The sequence below is a fragment of the Cherax quadricarinatus genome, chromosome 74, assembly GCF_038502225.1.
Source record: "Cherax quadricarinatus isolate ZL_2023a chromosome 74, ASM3850222v1, whole genome shotgun sequence".
Taxonomy (NCBI): domain Eukaryota; kingdom Metazoa; phylum Arthropoda; class Malacostraca; order Decapoda; family Parastacidae; genus Cherax; species Cherax quadricarinatus.
In genome coordinates this window covers 3,641,945-3,665,496 of record NC_091365.1, presented here as the reverse complement: position 1 = coordinate 3,665,496, position 23,552 = coordinate 3,641,945, and the positions used below count along the sequence as shown (strand labels likewise).

The 23,552-nt window shown below is 45.7% G+C and overlaps 1 protein-coding gene across 2 annotated transcripts in view; it reads left to right on the top strand.

Annotated features, from left to right (window-relative positions):
• LOC128702446 (BMP and activin membrane-bound inhibitor homolog) overlaps positions 1 to 23,552 on the top strand; it is a 125,808-nt gene that overhangs the window by 72,041 nt on the left and 30,215 nt on the right. For both annotated transcript variants that reach the window (XM_070100685.1, XM_070100686.1), the window contains one exon: positions 18,255 to 18,409. In XM_070100685.1, the coding sequence (XP_069956786.1) occupies positions 18,255 to 18,409 (155 nt within the window). The remainder of the gene's footprint in view (positions 1 to 18,254; positions 18,410 to 23,552) is intronic.

Genomic DNA, 23,552 nt, shown 5'->3' with positions numbered 1-23,552 from the left:
GTTATTCTGTTTCGCTCCATTCTCTCTACATGTCCGAACCACCTCAACAACCCTTCCTCAGCCCTCTGGACAACAGTTTTGGTAATTCCGCACCTCCTCCTAACTTCCAAACTACGAATTCTCTGCATTATATTCACACCACACATTGCCCAGACATGACATCTCCACTGCCTCCAGCCTTCTCCTCGCTGCAACATTCATCACCCATGCTTCACACCCATATAAGAGCGTTGGTAAAACTATACTCTCATACATTCCCCTCTTTGCCTCCAAGGACAAAGTTCTCTGTCTCCACAGACTCCTAAGTGCACCACTCTCTCTTTTTCCCTCATCAATTCTATGATTCACCTCATCTTTCATAGACCCATCCGCTGACACGTCCACTCCCAAATATCTGAATACGTTCACCTCCTCCATACTCTCTCCCTCCAATCTGATATTCAATCTTTCATCACCTAATCTTTTTGTTATCCTCATAACCTTACTCTTTCCTGTATTCACCTTTAATTTTCTTCTTTTGCACACCCTACCAAATTCATCCACCAATCTCTGCAGCTTCTCTTCAGAATCTCCCAAGAGCACAGTGTCATCAGCAAAGAGCAGCTGTGACAACTCCCACCCTGTAATCGCCAATAATAAGAGTAGGCTCTGAATGAGCACAAGTTGGGAGCTCCAAGTAATTAAATTTATCAGCAGGAGCATACAAGTTAAATATGTTGAGAGCAGAGTTCCCTATATAAATCCTAACACCGTGATATTGTAACCCCTCTGTTTTCTTGTGTGCAAGAAGTTGATGGGGAAGCGATTTTTTAATATATAGAACACAAGAGTTAGTAGATTTGAGGTTATATGCAATAAATGATGGTAATTTAGGGGGTTGGGATTTTTCAGGGACTCTGCACTCTTGTAGACACACAACATCAATGGGTTTGGTGGTTACTTTATGATGAAGGTCAGGAAGTCTTTTGATAAGTAATGTTTTGTGAGATCCTTTGTTATTAGACCCATTCTGTGCTGTTTTTCATATAGATGTTTTTTATCAATAGATTTGAGGATGCTGTTTGTAAGCCAGGGGCTGTTTAGTCTTTGTTGTGATCTGCTTAGTTTTTATTGGGCAATGCATGTTAGTGGGTTTTTTTTTTTTTTTTTTGTTGCAAAAAAATATTAACGCATTCATCAATATTGAAATTGTCTGCTAGCTTGTTTTGCCAGTCAGTCACTTAATGCTGAAATAAAGTTATTAACAGATGACTCGTCAAGTACACGTAATTGGAATGTGATCTTAGTTGTGTCCTGGGGCACTTTACACAAGTTGGTTATGAGAAAGATGGGATAGTGGTGAGTGGTGTTATATGTGATTATGCCTGCTTTTAATGGGGATAGTGTTTGTCCAGATATGGTCTAGTAATGAGGCATTTGTGTCAGTGATTCTTGTAGGTTTTGTTATTGTTGGCAGAAGTAAGCAGCTGTTCATAGTGTTTGTGAATTCAGTTACTTGTGGGTCATGGTCATGGATGAGATTTATGTTGAAGTCCCCTGTAAGTATTAGGTGGTGTTTGTTCATTTCAGCACTGGTTATTATGTTTCTTAGTTTTTTCACTAAAAGAGTAAATATTGGAGTGAGGAACTCTATAAATTGCTCTGACTGTTAGAGGTTTTGTAAGGTTATTGGATTTAAATTTTGCAAAGGTATATTCACCATGTTCATCCCTTGTGCAAGTAGAATTTATACACTCTAGTTCATCAGAGTAGTATATAGCTGTTCCACCTCCTAATTGTTCTGGCCTACAATTGTGTATTGCTGTGTAGCCAGGTATGAAGTAGATGTTTGTAACATCATGTTTTAGCCATATTTCAGTGAGAGTAATGATAGACATACTGACATTTAGTGAATTCAGTAGTGCCTGGAGGTCATCATAGTGCTTGCTTAGTGATCTGACATTATAATTGAATACTGTTATGTTATTGTTGGCACTGAGTAGTGTCAGCCTGACTAGCAATATAATAAAGGCAATTATTGTTAGGATCATGTGTGTTATTTAATAAAAGGTTAAAATCAGGATTGATGTTTGTAATCGTATAACTAATGCAGGTTTAACAATGTATAAATAATATAAAGATAACTGTTAATGTTGCACTGGATGCAATATGAGAGCTTATACAAGCAGTACAGAGTGTAGGTAGCAGAAGAGCTATTCTACAGATTGCACAGCTACTTAACAAGTAATAATAATACAAAAAATATAAAGTTAAAAGATGGTAAAAATGGTCTTAAATAAAATTTTGCACAAATGCTAGACGGTAAACAAAAAGGGGGTTTTGTATTACACCAACTATTATAGACTGCACACACTAGAGTTAACAATGGCAGATTGCAAAAGGTAGTTACAGTTACAAAAAAAAATAGAAATGTTTATCTTTTTAGACAGTAAATGCTTAACTTTGGATTGTATTGCACTAATTGTTTTAGATTGTACACACTAAAGAATAAAAAATGACGTAGTTAACTAATGGAGGACTACAAAAGATAGTTACAAACATATAACAAAAAAAAAAAAAAAAAAAAAACTATGTCTGGGTAAATGATGCTGCCCTCTACTAAAATATTTTGAATATTCATTGTCAGTGCATTCTCTTCAAACTTATCCTCTTCAAGGGGGGCTCCTTGTTCTGGTGGAGAGGCTCTTGGTCTGAGGAATTAGACCTGTCGGTCTCCTTCCTCAGACCGAACCTAATTACCCTCCCAATCCCCCCTTCCCTATCCCATCCTCCCCTTTTTCCTTTCCTCCTCCTCCTCCCCACCCCTCCCTTTTGCCCTTCCTCTTTTTGGCCTTTGGGATTTCTCCCACAGGCGCGCTAGTTCCTAGGTAGGGGAAAGGATACCGGGGTCCATCCCATTCCATTGAGGTTCTTGGCGGTGGCGTAGTTTGCTGTGGAATCTGGATTGCCTGGGGATGTCCCGATCCCCCTCTGGTATCCCAGAGTGTAGCTTTGGGTGTCTTTCGGGCGACGGTTGTATCTCTGGAAGCCTCCTTTTGGATTCCGGGGATGGTGGCCGAAGGAGGTATGCTTTGTGGCTGATATCCGGCCGCCCTCTCTTTTGTCCACCGAGGTAGCTCGGCAGATGTGAGGTTGCTATCCCGGATTGCTGGTTTACTGGCATGAAGGGTAGGGTATGGCACGGGTTCCATGCTGCATCTGCACTACTAGCGGTGCTGAGGTCCTCTTGGGCACGGAGGGAGATTTCTGGCCCTTTCATTCCTCCTGGGAACTATTCTTCCCCGCTCCCCCCTTTTTTTATTCTTTTTTTTATTTTTATTATCTTTTCTTTCTTTTTTTTTTTCTTAAAAACAAAAAGCAAAGGAGTAACCTAACTATGGAGAACCCAATCCATGAACCCACTACCCCCGGGCCCCTTCTTGATACCGCACCCCATTCTGACCCTGCCTTGGTTTTAGACCACTCTTCAGACATTCCTGATGCCCCTGTACCTCTTGCTGGTGCTGCTTCCTCGCCCACTTCAGGTACCGGGGCTACGACTGACTCCTTCGATTTGTCTGACCTCTGCTCTCCTTTGACTATGCTTCCGGCCTCTCCCTCTACGGTACGGCAATTTTCGAATCGCCAGCCCGTTTCACGACAGACCAACTCCGGTCCTACTCCTAAATGCCATCGTCAATCTCCCGATGATGTTCCTTTGTTACCTTCCCATTCTACTCGGAAACGACCGACACGTCATGCACTCCCTCTCCACGCTCAGTTTCGGACCACACAATGGACTAAATTCTTTGCTTTAAGACCGACTACTTCTTCTGCCTATCTTTCTGACCATAGTACATTGGCAAAGCGCTCCTGCGTCATGTTGGTAGAGATATTTCATTTCATGCTCTCAAGAGCAGTACGTGCATTGTCACTGTCCAGAATGCTACCCAAGCTCATGATCTTTCTCTCCTTTCGCATATCGATACTACTCCTATCACTATTGAAAAACATCTTTCTCTCAATTCTTGTAGTGGTACTGTCATTCTGCCCCATACCATAGTCCAACAGAATTTCCAGTCATGTGGCAATGACATTCTTGAACAGCTGGAACTCCAGGATCTCCCAATCCTCAAAGTAGACACTTATGTCCTTCCTGCCCGCGGGCGGAGATGTTACCCTTGCAATGTGGCTCGATTAACTTTCGACAGCCGTGAACTCCCGTCCTCTGTTTGTCGCGGGACATCGGTTACAAGTTCAAAAGGTGATCCCTACGCCGCAACAGTGTAGAAATTGCTGGCGTTTTGGTCACCCAGCAAAATATTGCAGATCTATAGCTGAATGCCCAGTCTGTGGTGCCGACGACCATTCTAATGCATCTTGCAATCAACCTCCATCTTGCCTTAATTGTAATGAGGCTCACCCTTCATACTCTGGCCGTTGCCAGGTCTACTTGAATGAGCGTGAAATCCGTTGCCTCAAAGAGGCAGAAGGTCTCCCTTATGCTATGGCAGTTACTCATCTCCGCCTCCAAGGGAGACTACCCCCATGTTTCTTATTCTCGTGTTTCAAAATGTCCCCCCACTTCTGGGGTCCCATCTTCTGCAGCCTCCTCTGTTGTTGCCCCTCCCATAGCCACTCTGGCCTCTAATCCTTTTCTCAGTAGTAGTAACCAGTTACCAGTAACCAGTGTACCAGTAGATGACTCACTACCAACCGTCTCTGCCTGAGTCACTGTCTGTATTCATATTGTGCTGACCACAGCAGTATTCAAAGACCCCCTCACATATGGGTACTGTGGGTGGCAGTCAGTCTGACGAGAGTGAGCAAGGAGATAGGTACGGCTGTTTGGGCGCTACCCAAATTATCCGTAATTATACGTACTTCCAGCCTACGTGAGTATTACTTAACCCTATCCACGTGTTCGAACTCCCACATGATAAATGGTGGCAGCGGTGGGATTCGAACCCACGCCCATGGGACGCTTTGAGAAGAACTTTACTTGCAACGAGTTATGCCATCTCTTGCTGATGCCACAAGCCGTTGTAGAAAGACGTTTCTGTGGATAGTGTGCTTACTTGAGTGTTGTTGTTGTCCCTTGTGTTTCAGATTGTGATCCCATCCTAGTTGACAGTAATAAGTGCATTGTAAGAAGTTATTTCTCGAGTAACTTCTACGTTGTTAACGTTTGTAAGTGAAGTGTATAGCTGATACCTCGTTTCACTGTGTGCGACTCAGACTGAATATCAGCATTGTTCACCGTGTTCATTTCTTTTCTCCTGTGCTTGCAGTTTGAGATAGTAGATTGTTCTCTCTTGCTCATATTGCGTGTTATAGCGTTAATTTTTTTCAACCGGGGGGAGTCATCCACTCCACTGAGTTTGTTCATTCCTCCAGTAAGAAAGAACCGATCCCTTGTGTTCTGGTGATTTGATTCCTGCTCCAGGAAGATCTTTCTGACTGTGAAGCCACCAGCACCCATCAGTGACTTTGTCATGAACCAAGAATTACTGTATCGAACAGCCGAGTTGGGTACTCCTAGCAGAAGAGTATATTAGTTAGTAATTCCACAGTCACTAGTGAATGTAGCTTTACAGCTAGTTCAAGATGTACCAGGTGTTGCACACCCTGGTATGGATCGTTCAGTAAAACAAGCCAGATTGAAACACTTTTGGCCTCGTATGGCAACTGATATTTCTGAGTATGTTAAGAAATGTAGTGTCTGTATGCAACATAAAGGTAATGCTAATGGTCCTAATCCAATCCAAGTATATCCAACCACTAGCAAACCTTGGGAAAGAGCTGCGCTAGATTTGTTAACTAATTTCCAATGTTCCCACCAAGGCAACAAACATCTGTGTTATGGTAGACCATTTCACCAGATATTGTGAGTTAGTTCCTATTGCAGATAAGACTGCCGAGACAGTAGCTAAAGCGTTTAAAGAACGCATTATCTGCAGGCATACCACCCCTAAGTCCCTAGTAACAGATAATGGAGGTGAATTCTGTAATGAGATTCTTGAAAATTTGTGTACCTTGTACAAGATCTCTAAATCCACCATTGTTCCTCATCATCCTGCCAGCAATGGGTTAGCGGAACGAACCAATAAGAAAGTACTTGATGTCTTGAGAGCCACTATCAATCCCAACAGTGAAACTTGGGATGAAATTATACCTGATTTGCAGTGTGCTATAAATTCTGCTTACAATGTTTCTATAGGTGACACTCCACATTATGCATTGTATGGTGTAGATAAACGTTTGCCTTATGAGTTGCTATATTCTAATCCGAAACCAAATTACAACCCTGATGATTTCATAGCAACTCTTACCAGCTTAGCTCAAAGTGTTTTTAGAAGAATCCATGAAACACTTCATAAATCAACAGCAGAATTTACAAGAGTGGCAAACACTCGAGCAAAGCCATCCAAAATCAAAGTAGGTTCGAGAGTTATGCTGACTAACTTAAACAAAACGTCTGCAATGCCAAAGCTTGATCAAAAGTTTGTTGGTCCTTATCGAGTAGTTGAACACATCACTGGTAATAAGTACAGTGGACCCCCGCATAGCGAACGGCTTGCATAGCGAACATTCCGCATAGCGAACGCTTTGTTCGCTAAAATTTTGGCCCGCATAGTAGACAAAAACCCGCTCAGCGAACTTCGTCCGAGACGCGTCCAATGTGGGCCCTCACCCAGCCTCACATGTGCCGCCCGTCCCATTGTTTACCAGCCAGCCTCCGCGGTAACATCCAAGCATACACTCGGAATATTTCGTATTATTACAGTGTTTTCGGTGCTGTTTGTGGAAAATAAGTGACCATGGGCCCCAAGAAAGCTTCTAGTGCCAACCCTACACCTCAAAGGGTAAGAATACCCATTGAACTTAAGAAAGAAATCATTGATAAGTATGAAAGTGGAGTACGTATCACCGACCTGGTCAGGTTGTACAAGAAACCAAAATCAACCATCGGTTCTATTGTGGGCAAGAAAACGGCAATCAAGGAAGCTGTTGTTGCCAAAGGTTTAACTGTGTTTTCGAAACAAAGATCGCAAGTGATGGAAGATGTTGAGAGACTCTTATTGGTGTGGATAAATGAAAAACAGCTAGCAGGAGATAGCGTCTCTCAAGCGATCATATGTGAAAAGGCTAGGAAGTTGCATGAGGATTTAATTAAAAAAATGCCTGCAACTAGTGATGATGTGAGTGAATTTAAGGCCAGCAAAGGTTGGTTTGAGAGATTTAAGAAGCGTAGTGGCATCCATAGTGTGATGCGGCATGGTGAGGCTGCCAGTTCGGACCACAAAGCGGCTGAAAAATATGTGCAGGAATTCAAGGAGTACATAGAAACTGAAGGACTGAAACCTGAACAAGTGTTTAATTGTGATGAAACAGGCCTGTTCTGGAAGAAAATGCCAAGCAGGACCTACATTACTCAGGAGGAAAAGGCACTCCCAGGACATAAGCCTATGAAAGACAGGCTTACTTTGTTGATGTGTGCCAATGCTACTGGTGATTGCAAAGTTAAGCCTTTATTAGTGTATCACTCTGAAACTCCCAGAGCGTTCAGGCAAAAGAATGTCCTCAAGGATAATTTGTGTGTGCTGTGGAGGGCAAACAGTAAGGCATGGGTCACTAGGGAATTTTTCTATAACTGGTTACACCATGCATTTGCCCCCAATGTGAAAGATTACCTAACTCAAAAGAAATTAGACCTTAAGTGCCTCCTGGTGTTAGACAATGCCCCTGGTCATCCTACAGACGTGGCAGAGCGACTTTATGGGGACATGAGCTTCATTACGGTGAAGTTTTTGCCTCCTAATACCACTCCTCTCCTGCAGCCCATGGACCAGCAGGTCATTTCCAACTTCAAGAAACTGTACACAAAAGCTCTGTTTCAAAAGTGCTTTGAAGTGACCACAGACACTGGATTGACTCTAAAAGAGTTTTGGAAGGATCACTTTAATATCCTCAGTTGTGTAAACCTTATAGGTAAGGCTTGGGAGGGAGTGACTAAGAGAACCTTGAACTCTGCTTGGAAGAAACTGTGGCCAGAATGTGTAGACAAAAGGGATTTTGAAGGGTTTGAGGCTAACCCTGAGAGGAGTAGTATACCAGTTGAGGAATCCATTGTGGCATTGGGGAAGTCCTTGGGGTTGGAGGTTAGTGGGGAGGATGTGGAAGAGTTGGTGGAGGAGGACAATGAAGAACTAACCACTGATGAGCTGATAGATCAACTTCAAGAGCAAGAGGCCAGACCTGGGGAAACTGGTTCAGAGGAGGGGAGAGAGAAATTGAAGGAATTGCCTACTTCAAAGATTAAGGAAATGTGTGCAAAATGGCTTGAAGTGCAAACCTTTTTTGATGAAAATCACCCTCACACAGCTATTGCAAGCCGTGCTGGTGACTATTACAATGACACTGTTGTGAAACACTTTAGGAAAGTCATAAAGGAACGAGAGGTACAGGCCACTATGGACAGATATCTTGTGCGACAGAAGTCCAGTGACTCTCAAGCTGGTCCTAGTGGCATTAAAAGAAGAAGGGAAGTAACCCCAGAAAAGGACTTGCTACCTCAAGTCCTAATGGAAGGGGATTCCCCTTCTAAACACTAACACTCTCTCTCCCCTCCTCCCATCCCATCAATCATCACCAGATCTTCAATAAAAGTAAGTGTCATGTAATTGTGCATGCCTTTTTCAGTTTGTGTGTACTAAAATTAACATTTTTTTGTGGTAAAAAAATTTTTTTTCATACTTTTGGGTGTCTTGCACGGATTAATTTTATTTCCATTATTTCTTATGGGGAAAATTAATTCGCATAGCGAACATTTCGCATAACGAACAGCCCTCTTGCACGGATTAAGTTCGCTATGCGGGGGTCCACTGTATAAGGTTAGAGAGATTAGTACTGGTCAGTATAAAGAATCGCATTTAGATCATATGAAGTTAGTATGTGATGATAATGATGTTCCAACCCAGACTAATGTGACAGACTAACAATCCTCCTGATCCTGTACTCTCTTCCTCTGATACTCAGTCAGACGATCAACCTGAATGTCGTTATTCCCTACGTACACGACAGGTATTGAGAAATCCTCAAGTATCATTTGTAACTTCCAATTCAGATTTGCCTCAAATACAGCATGAGTTAGCCAGTGCTACAGAGTTTGATCCTCCCAGAGATGACACCCATTCTGCATATGTCAATCTTACCCTAGCAGAGTTGGGGTTAAATGTAAATAACCTGTATAGATGAATAATTACAGTATCAACTTATCAGTATTCAAGAATTTTTTTTTGTGTTCACGTTCTCTCCGAATTCTGAGAGTTAACAGTCTAGATTTGAGTGCACCGAATCTGCCTTTCTGTTAAACACTCTTTCTTTGTATATATTCCTTCCTCAGAATCCGTAGATCACATGAATACAGATCGATCGATCAAATTTTTTTTTTTATCACTTCTACTGTGTAATCCCAACGTTGAGTTTCATTCGATGAGTTGTGCTATATTATACCTTGTATTGCATTACAGTTTCAGTTACGTAAGCTTCCATTCCAATGTTCTACTTATGTATGTTATAATGTTCAATTGTTGTGTACTTTGACATTGTATAGAATCAGCCCAAGCCGTACACCTGCCATCTCTAGTTTGTATTAGTTGTATGTCGGGACGACATACATTAGCGTCGCCGAGCTCTCAGTAGTAGTAACCAGTTACCAGCAACCAGTGTACCAGTAGATGACTCACTACCAACCATCTCTGCCTGAGTCACTGTCTGTATTCATATTGTGCTGACCACAGCAGTATTCAAAGACCCCCTCACATATGGGTACTGTGGGCGGCAGTCAGTCTGACGAGAGTGAGCAAGGAGATAGGTACGGCTGTTTGGGCGCTACCCACATTATCCGTAATTATACGTACTTCCAGCCTACGTGAGTATTACTTTACCCTATCCACGTGTTCGAACTCCCACATGATACTTTTGCTGTCCTTGGCTCTGACGTCCCGACTACAACTCAGTCTGTTCTCACATCTTCGTGTCCTTCCTCACAAGCCCCCGTACGACACCTTATACCAATCGCCCCTCTACTTCTCAGAAGTCCAAAAAATCCCATGCTCAAATCTTCTTTGCCCCTTCCTTCCCTTCTTCCACCTCTGCACTTTACCTTTCCAGTCTCTGTGTCTAGTTCTTCCCCTCTTTCTGGCTCTGTTACAAGTGTGGAGGTTCACCCTCCTCCTTGTACTATACCTTCCACCCCCGTCCCCTCCCAAGTTTCCCTCTCTTCTGCCACCTCCCAAGTTTCTGCCTCTTCTGTCCCCTCCCACACTACTTCTACAGTTCCCTACACTCTTTCGTCCCCCTCTACTTTGGTACAGTCCATTACTGTCCCAATCTTTACTCACCCTCCTCCTTCTACCTCCAATATTGTCTCCCATACATCTTTGAATTCAGAAACACTTGAAGCCATTTCAGAATATATTGCAGAGACTAAACCTTCAATGGACACTGATCCACCTCCTCCTCCCTCTCTTCCCTCTCCTCCATCTCCACAACTCCATTCTTCACTACTTGAACGTCTTCCAATGCCACCGCACGTTGACTTTTCTAACCCCTCTAGTTCGTAGGTGCCCTTCCCTACGAATTCCTGGTATTTTCTTTATTGCCAATCATGGCCTATTTACAGGGGAATATCCGCGGCCTCAGGGGTAATCGGGGTGAGCTTCAGATGTTGCTTTCCAGGTTTTCCCCTGTTGGTGCTTGCTTACAAGAACCAAAATTACACTCGGCTGTTTTCCAACCTATCTCAGGCTATAATTTATTGTATTCTTCGGATCCTTTCTCAGATGGGACCTTTAATGAAAGTGCCCTTCTTCTACGCAATGATATTCCATACTGTCAACTATTTGTCCATACCTCGCTGCATTACACTGCAGCCCGTATCCACTTGACTAAGTGGTTTACAATATGTTCTTCATATCTCTCTACTTCTCGAGCATTTTCTATCCCAGATTTTGCCTTTCTAGTTTCATCCTTACTACCACCACTTCTGTTACTTGGTGATTTTAACACCCACCATTTCCTCTGGGGGGGTCTCATTGTGACTCACGAGGCATCCAGTTGGAGGCTTTTCTCGCCTCTCGCCCCCTCCATATTTTAAATACGGGTACTCCCACCCATTTTGATCCTCTTACTCATACTCTCTCTTGCATCGATCCATCAGTCTGCTCTGCCTCCACTGCACTAGACTTCACCTGGTCTGTTCTACTGGACTTACATGACAGCGATCATTTTCCAATCATTCTTACTTCTCCTTCCTATTCACCACCTTTCCGTAGCCCTCGCTGGCAATTTGATCAGGCAAATTGAGACCTTTACTCGCAACTCACTGCTTTTAGTGAGGTTCCTTCTTCATCCTCCATTGATGAGCTCCTACACCTCTTCTCGACGTCAGTTTATACCGCAGCTTCTCATTCTATACCCCAAATCTCGGGCAGGCATTCTCAGAAGTGCGTGCCTTGGTGGTCTCCTGCTTGTGCTCATGCTCGTGCAGTACGTTTGAAACGCGCTGCATGGGGCAGGTACCGGTACAATAGAACCGCTGAGAGACTTCTTGATTTTAAGCAGAAGCGTGTGATCGCTCGCTGTGTCATCCGTGAAGCTAAACGCACTTGCTGGCGAGACTGTTTCCACCATCACCTCTGCTTCTATGAGTGCAGTCTGGAAAAAAGTGAGGAAATTGAGGGGTAAATACTCTCCTGACCCGGCTCCTGTTCTACGGGTCGCTGGTGTTGATGTAGCAAACCCTCTCGATGTTGCCATTGAACTTGGCACACATCTGGTCCGTATTTCCAGGGGCTCCATCTATGCCCCTCGTTTCTTTCCTCAAAGTCTGCCAGAGAATTAGTACCCTTGGACTTTTCTTCTCTCAGAGAAGAACAGTATAATGTGCCCTTTACACTTTCTTCCCCAGCTGTGGAAATCTGCCATTGTTCTCCCTTTCCGCAAACCGGGTACTACAGGACCTGATGCCTCCCACTATCGTCCCATCGCTCTTACTAGTGCAGTTTGCAAAGTGATGGAACGTCTCGTAAATCGACGTTTTTAATGTGGTATTTAGAGACACACAACAGTCTCTCCGCTAGTCAATATGGCTTTTGTAAGGGCCGTTCTACCATAGACCCCTTACTATGCTTGGATACGTATGTTCGTAATGCCTTTGCGAATAATCACTCGGTTATTGCCATATTTTTTGACCTTGAGAAGGCATATGACACAACTTGGAGGTATAATATATTGACCCAGGCCCACTCCTTAGGCCTCCGAGGCAATCTACCATCCTTCCTTAAGAACTTTTTAACTGACAGACATTTCCGTGTTCGAGTCAATAATGTTCTTTTCCCGGACTTCGTCCAAGCTGAAGGTGTCCCTCAGGGATGTGTTCTAAGCACAACACTTTTTCTCCTTGCTATAAATGATTTGGCCTCTGTTCTTCCACCCAATATTTGGTCATCACTCTATGTTGATGACTTCGCTATTGCTTGTGCAGGCACTGACTGTCATCTCATTGCAGTTTCTCTCCAGCATGCGGTCGACCGTGTTTCCACTTGGGCCACCACGCATGGGTTTAAATTTTCCAGTACCAAAACTCGCCAAATTACTTTCACTAGAAGCTCTGTCGTCTCCTTACATCCTTTGTATCTCTGGCTCCCGTATCCCCGAACATGATAGTCAGGTTTCTAGGCCTTTTCTTTGACCGTAGGTTATCCTGGAAACCTCGCATTCTCTCTCTGAAGGCAACTTGTCATAGCCGGCTAAACCTTCTTAAAACCATTGCTCATCTTTCCTGGGGAGCTGATCGTCGAATTCTGCTTCGCCTACATTCAGCCCTCGTTTTATCGAAACTCGATTATGGTGACCAGATTTATTCAGCGGCCTCCCCTGCTACTCTCTCTAGCCTTAACCCCATCCATCACCAAGGATTATGTTTGTGCCTTGGTGCTTTTCGCTCTTCCCCTGTTGAGAGCCTCTATGCAGAAGCGAATGTTCCATCCTTGTCTGATCGCCGTGATGCCCATTGCCTTCGCTACTATGTACGCTCTCACGATCTCCACAATCCTTCCATTTATAGAATGGTCACCGATATTAGTAGACATTCTTTATTCGTTCGCCGCCCGTTTGCTCTGTCCCTTTTCTCTTCGCCTACATTCGCTCGTCTTCCCTTCAGTTACCACCTTTATATGTTCCTGTAGCGTCTCACTTTTCCCTACCCCCCTGGGAAGTTCCAGCTGTTCGGGTCTGTTCTTTCTCAATCCCTTGCTCGAAAGCTCAACTGCCTACGGTGGCTTCCCACACTCTTTTTCTTGATCACTTCCACTCCCATTCTCATGCCATCGCTGTGTACACAGATGACTCTGACTTCAGACGGCGTCGGATTCGCAGCAGTGTTTCCGGACAGCGTCGTGTGAGGGCATTTACTATCTTCGGCTAGCATTTTTACTGCTGAATTGTATGCCATTTTTGCAGCACTTATTCGTATTGCATCTATGCCTGTCATCATTTGTGGTAGTCTCAGACTCCCTTAGTGCTCTACAGGCTATACGAAAATTTGATACATCTCACCCCCTAGTTCTCCGTATCCAACTTTGGCTACGCCGTATCTCTACCAAGCATAAAGATATTATTTTTTGTTGGGTCCCTGGTCATGTCGACGTACAGGGCAATGAACAGGCACACACTGCTGCGTGGTCAGCAGTACATGACCTACCAATTTCCTATAGAGGTGTTCCATTTCTGGACTATTTTGCTGCAATAGCTACCCACCTTCACACCCGTTGGCAACAACATTGGTCAACTCTGCTTGGTAACAAACTTCATTCTATTAAACCGAGCATAGGTTACTGGCCGTCTTCTTGTCATCAGTGCCGTGGTTGAGAGACCACTCCCGCCTTCACATTGGCCACACTCGTCTTACTCACGGGTATCTCATGGAGAGGCACCCTGTTCTCTCTGTGAGCAGTGTCAAGTTCCAGTATCGATTAGCCACATTCTGTTAGACTGGCCTCTCTATCAACGAGCATGCAGAATTTACCTCCAACGCCGTCTTCGTTCTACTACTCTCTCTTTACCTTCCCTTCTTGCTGATGGACCCTCCTTTAATCCTGACTCTCTCATTGACTTCTTGACAACGACTGATTTACTCCACAAACTCTGAAGATACCTTACGCACTCCCCTCAGCCCTTTCTAGCTCAGTCTCTTGCTGCCCTTTACCCTTTCACCATCCTGATAAATTAGACACATGTGCAACTCTTGGGTATCTTTATTGAGGAAACGTTTCGCCACACAGTGGCTTCATCATGAAGCCACTGTGTGGCGAAACGTTTCCTCAATAAAGATACCCAAGAGTTGCACATGTGTCTAATTTATCAACATGTCGGTTCTCTGAACCATTCATCTACAAACCTTTCACCATCCACTGCCCCGCTGTTATCCGTAACCTATTACTCATCCACATCCCTTTTGCCACCTGATGCCCTCGCTTCCTTCCTGCCCTGCAGCGCTGTATAGCCCTTGTGGCTTAGCGCTTCTTTTTTATTATAATAATAATAATCAAACTTATTATACATGTCCATTATATATGCAGTCATAGCTTACACAGTATAAAGTTTGGAGTATAAAACAAATTCCAACTGCACAATAGAGCAAAAAACTAATGTCAAAGACCTGGGAGTGATCATGTCAGAAGATCTCGCCTTCAAAGACCATAACTTTGTATCATTTGCATCTGGAAATATAAACACAAATGCAGTATAATGTGATCCTTTATTGACAACGTTTCACCCACACAGTGGGCTTTTTCAAGTCACACACGGATCTACCTGGGGTTGGAAGGTACGAGAGTATTTATAGTCATGTTCAGAATGTTGAGGTCAGGTGGAGAATGCTGCATCTGATGATCTACCGGGTGGGGTTATAGAGTCTTGGGTAGCTTGGCAGGGGTATTGGACAAGTTGTAGACCTTCTGCAGTGTTCTATGTTCTTATGTGGGATAGCGATGAAGAAGTTTCTTGGCGAGTGGTTCAGCTATGTTATAGAAGCCATTGTTCTGGTTGAAATTGTTGGTTATAGAGATAAGCGATGATTCCAGGATTCTTCTGTATTGAGTGTTGTCTTCTGTGGCTATAAGTCTTGAGTTTCTGTAGTTAATTAAATGGTTCTGTGAATTGCGATGTTGTACACAGGCATTCCTTGTATCGTCAGTCCTGCTTGCATATTGGTGTTCTGAAATGCGTGTTTGGAGGTCTCTTGATGTTTCGCCCACATATAATTTGTTGCAGTCATTACAAGGGATTATGTATACCCCTGCAGAGGATGGAGGCTTGTCCTGTCTACTATTGGTGATGTCCTTGATGGTCGTGGTTGTGGAGGTAGATACTTGGAATGATGTTTTGGCAAAGATGTTGGAAACATGTTTGGCAATGGAGTTGGTGGGGAGGACTATGTATCTCTTCTCGGCAGTGTCTTCTCTGGGTGTGTTGAAGATGTTTAATGCCCGCCCTCTGCAGTCTCTGATGAAGTGACAAGGATAGTGGAGTTTAGAAAATACTTGTTCAATTATAGTGCATTCTTCCTCAAGGAACTCATTGCTGCAGATTCTGAGTGCACGTAGGAAGAAGCCTATAATCACACCACATTTGGTTTTGGTGTCGTGGTGAGAGAAGTGGAGAAGATCGTTTTGGTTGGTGGGTTTTCGATAGACTTTAAAACGAAGTTCGTGGTCAGCTTTGCAGAGCAGAACATCAAGGAAAGGAAGAGTGTTGTCGACTTCTTCTTCAAGTGTGAACTGGATTGAAGGCTCGACCTGGTTGAGCTCGTCTTGGAGAGCTTGAACGTTGAAGCGTTTAGGAGTTATGAGGAGAATGTCGTCAACATAAAGGAGCCAGGTGACAGACGAAGGAATAATGGTGGAGAAACGTTCGGCTTCTAGATGTTCCATGTATAAGTTCGCCAGGACTGCACTGAGTGGCGAACCCATGGGTAGTCCAAAAGTCTGCTGAAAGAGGTGATTTTCGAAGGAGAAACACGTAAAGCCAACACGTAGTTCAACAAGGTCGATGAAATCGCTGGCTGGAATGGGAAGATCAAGTGAATCATCAATTTTCCTGCGCAAGAGATCGATGGCTTGTGTGGTAGGTACTTTGGTGAATAGGGAAGTCACGTCAAGGCTGGAAAGTTTCTTGTTCCTGATGTTGATGTTGCGAATGCGATTGAGAAGATCACCCGAGTGTTTGAGATGTGCTGGACTGATAGTGCCCAAGAGTTTAGAGAGGTGTTTGGCGAGAATTCCTGAGAGCTGGTGGGGAGCACTGCCTATTCCCGAGGATATGGGCTTCGGGAATAGGCAGTGCTCCCCACCAGTTCTCAGGAATTCTCGCGAAACATAGAGACCTCCAAACACGCATTTCAGAACACCAATATGCAAGCAGGACTGACGATACAAGGAATGCCTGTGTACAACATCGCAATTCACAGAACCATTTAATTAACTACAGAAACTCAAGACTTATAGCCACAGAAGACAACACTCAATACAGAAGAATCCTGGAATCATCGCTTATCTCTATAACCAACAATTTCAACCAGAACAATGGCTTCTATAACATAGCTGAACCACTCGCCAAGAAACTTCTTCATCGCTATCCCACATAAGAACATAGAACATTGCAGAAGGTCTACAACTTGTCCAATACCCCTGCCAAGCTACCCAAGACTCTATAACCCCACCCGGTAGATCATCAGATGCAGCATTCTCCACCTGACCTCAACATTCTGAACATGACTATAAATACTCTCGTACCTTCCAACCCCAGGTAGATCCGTGTGTGACTTGAAAAAGCCCACTGTGTGGGTGAAACGTTGTCAATAAAGGATCACATTATAGTACTGCATTTGTGTTTATATTTCCATTGTGTCGGTATTTTATACCATTTATTCCCATCATTTGCATCTGCTAGAAAAATGACAGGAAGGATAATGAGAACCTTCAAAACCAGGGATGCCAAGCCCATGATGACACTCTTAGGTCGCTTGTTCTGTCTGGGCTGGAATATTGATGCACACTAACAGCACCCTTCAAGGCAGGTGAAATTGCTGACCTAGAAACTGTACAGAGAACCTTCACGGCACTCATAACTGGGAACGCTTGAAGTTCCTCGACCTGTACTCCCTAGAATGCAGGCGGGAGAGATGCATGATTATATACACTTTGAAAATCCTAGAGGGATTAGTACCAAACTTGCACACAAAAATGACTCCCTATGAAAGCAAAAGACTTAGCAGACAATGCAACAACCCCCCAATGAAAAGCAGAGGTGCCACTAGCATAAGAGACAACACAATAAGTGTCAGGGGCCCAAGACTGTTCAGCTGCCTCCCAGCATACCTGGATACATACATAAGAGGGATTACCAATAGACCCAGCTGGGCTGTGGTTCGTACGTTGGGTTGCATGTGGCCAACAGTAACAGCCTGGTTGATTTGGCCCTGATCCACCATGAGGCCTGGTCACAGACTGGGCCATGGGGGCATTGACCCCTGGAACACTTTCCAGGTATACTCCAGGTATAATCTTTATTTCTGCAAGTACATGTACAAGGTATACAGGCCTAGCAGACATAGAAAGCCTCTTGTTATGCAGAGCATTTTGGGCAAACTGGTCAGTTTCGTCTCAGGATGCGACCCACACCAGTCGACCAAAACCCAGGTACCCATTTTACTGATGGGTGAACATTGGACAGCTGGTGACTTACCTTTGAACTTTGGAAAATTATTACAGCCTCTCCTCACTTAATGATGGAGTTCCATTCCCGAGACCACATTGTTAAACGAATTCGTCGCTAAGTGAGGAGCATACTGTAATGGTAGTGAGTTTGTGTCGGCCATCTTTGATATTGTTTTAATGTCATCTCTGCACCATTTATAACATTTATGGTATATTTCTAAATGTTTATACAGTAGTGTACTGTATATTGAAATGAAAAGAATAGAGGAAATCAGGTCTATACATTATTTAGGTATGAATACTGGTCAGAGCGCCTGTTGTAAGTCTGAGGCATCGGTAAACGAGTATGTCGCTAAGTAAGGAGAGGCTGTATAATCAAAAAGAAGCGCTAAACTGACAAGGGTGGTCATACAGCAAACTTTGGGATTTTTTTTTTTTTTTTTAGCATAGTCATTGATTTATGTACAATATTGACATGTTTCCACCTTACAGACATGAAGCACCGGGATTCAGAGGTAATGGAGACACTCTGGTTCAGAGCAGCTACCATAGCTGTTCCTATAGCAGGAGGATTTATCCTGATTGTTTTAGTTCTCCTTGCTAGTAGAATGCTGGCAAAGGAAAATAAAAGACAAAGAATGGCACAGGTAAATATAATATCAATACTGTAATTATTATTTTCAGGAAAAGTGCTAAACCCATTGTAGGATTAGTAATGTTACAGACATGCTAGTAAAAAGTTACACCTACCATCCGACTTACGAACGAGTTTGGTTCCGAGAAACCGGTCATAAGTCGAAATGGACGTAAGTCGAACTTTACTACTGAATATCAACATCACATTTTTGTAATGACTTTATTTTATTATTTTATTTTGGTATTTCATGTTTTACTTTACTTTTTATGCTGTTAGTACTGTATTTTATACTGTAAGGTTTAGGATAAACACTGTGTACAACACAAATAGTTGTTTATTTCCCAGAAATTTGGCAGAAAAAAGTCGTAAGTCGAGCAGTCGTAAGTTGAGCAGGACGTAAGTCGGATGGTAGGTGTATTTGCCTGATGGGTTTGTACGTAGACTGGTCATTCAAAAGATCCTCTGAAATGACTTAAATATTATCGTCACCACCGCTAACAAAGGAGGTGGAATTGTCATACTCAACACCAAATTGATGGAGAGGGAGAGGACAAGGAGAGGAGGATGGGTGGGGGGGGAGTTGAAAGAGGAGGGCAGAGGGAGAAGAATAGTTGGAGGAGGAGAGAGGGAGGGAAGGAGGACATTTAAGGGTCGGGTAACAACTTCAGTCGGGACTCGGGGTAAGACAGGCGTCAGCCAGGGCTCGGGGTAAGACAGGCGTCAGCCGATGCTCGGGGTAAGACAGGCATCAGCCGGGGCTCGGGGTAAGACAGGCGTCAGCGGGGACTCGGGGTAAGACAGGCGTCAGCGGGGACTCGGGGTAAGACAGGCGTCAGCGGGGACTCGGGGTAAGACAGGCGTCAGCCGGGACTCGGGGTAAGACAGGCGTCAGCCGGGACTGGGGGTAAGACAGGCGTCAGCCGGGACTCGGGGTAAGACAGGCGTCTGCCGGGACTCGGGGTAAGACAGGCGTCTGCCGGGACTCGGGGTAACACAGGCGTCTGCCGGGACTCGGGGTAACACAGGCGTCTGCCGGGACTCGGGGTAACACAGGCGGCTGCCGGGACTCGGGGTAACACAGGCGTCTGCCGGGACTCGGGGTAACACAGGCGTCTGCCGGGACTCGGGGTAACACAGGCGTCTGCCGGGACTCGGGGTAACACAGGCGTCTGCCGGGACTCGGGGTAACACAGGCGTCTGCCGGGACTCGGGGTAACACAGGCGTCTGCCGGGACTCGGGGTAACACAGGCGTCTGCCGGGACTCGGGGTAACACAGGCGTCTGCCGGGACTCGGGGTAACACAGGCGTCTGCCGGGACTCGGGGTAACACAGGCGTCTGCCGGGACTCGGGGTAACACAGGCGTCTGCCGGGACTCGGGGTAACACAGGCGTCTGCCGGGACTCGGGGTAACACAGGCGTCTGCCGGGACTCGGGGACTAACACAGGCGTCTGCCGGGACTCGGGGTAACACAGGCGTCTGCCGGGACTCGGGGTAACACAGGCGTCTGCCGGGACTCGGGGTAACACAGGCGTCTGCCGGGACTCGGGGTAACACAGGCGTCTGCCGGGACTCGGGGTAACACAGGGCGTCTGCCGGGACTCGGGGTAACACAGGCGTCTGCCGGGACTCGGGGTAACACGGGCTGCCGGGACTCGGGGTAACACGGGCGTCTGCCGGGACTCGGGGTAACACGGGCGTCTGCCGGGACTCGGGGTAACACGGGCGTCTGCCGGGACTCGGGGTAACACGGGCGTCTGCCGGGACTCGGGGTAACACGGGCGTCTGCCGGGACTCGGGGTAACACGGGCGTCTGCCGGGACTCGGGGTAACACGGGCGTCTGCCGGGACTCGGGGTAACACGGGCGTCTGCCGGGACTCGGGGTAACACGGGCGTCTGCCGGGACTCGGGGTAACACGGGCGTCTGCCGGGACTCGGGGTAACACGGGCGTCTGCCGGGACTCGGGGTAACACGGGCGTCTGCCGGGACTCGGGGTAACACGGGCGTCTGCCGGGACTCGGGGTAACACGGGCGTCTGCCGGGACTCGGGGTAACACGGGCGTCTGCCGGGACTCGGGGTAACACGGGCGTCTGCCGGGACTCGGGGTAACACGGGCGTCTGCCGGGACTCGGGGTAACACGGGCGTCTGCCGGGACTCGGGGTAACACGGGCGTACTCGGGTTAACACGTGCGTCTGCCGGGACTCGGGGTAACACGGGCGTCTGCCGGGACTCGGGGTAACACGGGCGTCTGCCGGGACTCGGGGTAACACGGGCGTCTGCCGGGACTCGGGGTAACACGGGCGTCTGCCGGGACTCGGGGTAACACGGGCGTCTGCCGGGACTCGGGGTAACACGGGCGTCTGCCGGGACTCGGGGTAACACGGGCGTCTGCCGGGACTCGGGGTAACACGGGCGTCTGCCGGGACTCGGGGTAACACGGGCGTCTGCCGGGACTCGGGGTAACACGGGCGTCTGCCGGGACTCGGGGTAACACGGGCGTCTGCCGGGACTCGGGGTAACACGGGCGTCTGCCGGGACTCGGGGTAACACGGGCGTCTGCCGGGACTCGGGGTAACACGGGCGTCTGCCGGGACTCGGGGTAACACGGGCGTCTGCCGGGACTCGGGGTAACACGGGCGTCTGCCGGGACTCGGGGTAACACGGGCGTCTGCCGGGACTCGGGGTAACACGGGCGTCTGCCGGGACTCGGGGTAACACGGGCGTCTGCCGGGACTCGGGGTAACACGGGCGTCTGCCGGGACTCGGGGTAACACGGGCGTCTGCCGGGACTCGGGGTAACACGGGCGTCTGCCGGGACTCGGGGTAACACGGGCGTCTGCCGGGACTCGGGGTAACACGGGCGTCTGCCGGGACTCGGGGTAACACGGGCGTCTGCCGGGACTCGGGGTAACACGGGCGTCTGCCGGGACTCGGGGTAACACAGGCGTCTGCCGGGACTCGGGGTAACACAGGCGTCTGCCGGGACTCGGGGTAACACAGGCGTCTGCCGGGACTCGGGGTAACACAGGCGTCTGCCGGGACTCGGGGTAACACAGGCGTCTGCCGGGACTCGGGGTAACACAGGCGTCTGCCGGGACTCGGGGTAACACAGGCGTCTGCCGGGACTCGGGGTAACACAGGCGTCTGCCGGGACTCGGGGTAACACAGGCGTCTGCCGGGACTCGGGGTAACACAGGCGTCTGCCGGGACTCGGGGTAACACAGGCGTCTGCCGGGACTCGGGGTAACACAAACTTCAGTCATGAAATGTGACATTTTAAAATTACTGCATGTCTTGGTAAATTTAATACATACCTCATTTTAATTACCTTATATTACCTGTCATAAGATGACCTCTCGCATGAGTATAGATTGAGAACTTTCAACCTTCACTCTCTTGAGAGACATAGAATGAGGGTAGATATTAAGATTATTTCAGCATGATACAATGTTTGTACTTAGGTGAATGACATTGAGGTGTGCATGCAGAAAGCCCCATAATATGAAGAGCAAGAGAATTGAAAATACTATTAGTACATGCTATATGGCTTTTATTGAGTTCAATTGTTTTAAGAAGTACAGTTCATAATGGAAGACAGGCATAAACAAAAGCAATATGAGTAAAGTAATGAGGATATCAAATCAAGTAAGAACTAGAAATAATGGACTTAAATTGGAACAGTCTCCTGAGTAGAGTTATAGAAGCTAAAACTTTGGGTAGCTTTCCTTTCATCTCCATGGGGAAGTGGAAGAGAATCTTCGTAAGCCATGTGTGTTGTAAGAGGCGACTAAAAGGCTGGGGGGAATGGGACAGTAACCTCTTCTCCTGTATAAATTATTAAAAAGATGAAAAACTTCATAAAGCTGGGATGTTAAAATGTATGTGTGGATGATTGCCAATATTATGAATGAAAAGTTGAATACCCTAGCTCTGAGCAAAACAAAACTAAACGGGGGTAGGGGATTTTCAATGGGGAGAAATAAATTTGATTGGGTCAGAAGTATCTGAGGGGGAGCTAAAGAAGGGGTAGCAATAATGTTGAAGTATCAGTTAAGGAAGGAGAAGAGGGAATATAAATGTATAAATTCAAGGATTATGTGGATTAAAATAAGGATTGGCTGCAAAAAAGTGGGTTATAATAATTGTTCATGGACCTGGAGAAGATAGTGATATTTATTTATTTTATGTCTTTGCAAACAGTACATTGAGATTTTGTATTTACAATAGTGGGTTGCAATGCAGAGAGAGCCTCTATTATGCCTAGGCATTATGGGCCAACTTAACATTATTGGCTTACAGACTACTTAACACTAAGGATTATATCATAGTTGTACAGTAGGATAGTAATTATTTCATAGTTGTACAGTAGATTACTAATTATAAGTGAATCAAATTTGTATAAGATAAAAGATATATTCATATATTCAAAAATGCTTTTTGTGAAAACAATGATTCAATTATATTCCTGTGAACAATGGATAAAAGGTTCAAAGTGATTGTTGAAGTTATGATGTGGGAGTACATAAGTATGTGTGTACTGAGTATTTAGTGTTTAGTCTAGGGTGATTAAGTGGCTTTTGAGAAGTCTTAAATTGATTTTCAGACTGGGTTACTTTAATATCTTCTAGTAATTAATTCCATATTTTGGGGCCCTTTGTCATAGTTTTTACAGCGTGATATGGACACGAGGTATATCAAAAAGAGATCTGTGTCTTATGTTGTGGTCATGTGTCCTGTTTAGGTTGGTGAGAAATTTGAGTGGAGGGTTTATATTTGTGTGTATTGTTCTGTGTATGTAGTAGGCACATGAATAAGTAAGGATGTTCTTTATGGTGAGCAGATTCAGACTTTTGAAAATTGGTGGAGTATGCTGGCGGGAGTGGGAATTTATCATACTGCTTCCTTTTGCTGGGTTATTAGGGGTTTTAGGTGACTGGATGTTGTTGATCCCCATGCACAAATTCCATATGTAAGATAAGGGTATATGAGTGAATTGTGCAGTGCCAGGAGAGTTGATTGTGGAACCTAGTACCTTATCTTTGAAAGTATGCCTACAGTCTTAGAGATTTCCTTGGTGATTTGTTGTGCGTGTGTCTGGAACTTAAGGCTACTGTCAAGGTGGATACCTAGGAATTTTCCCTCTGAGTC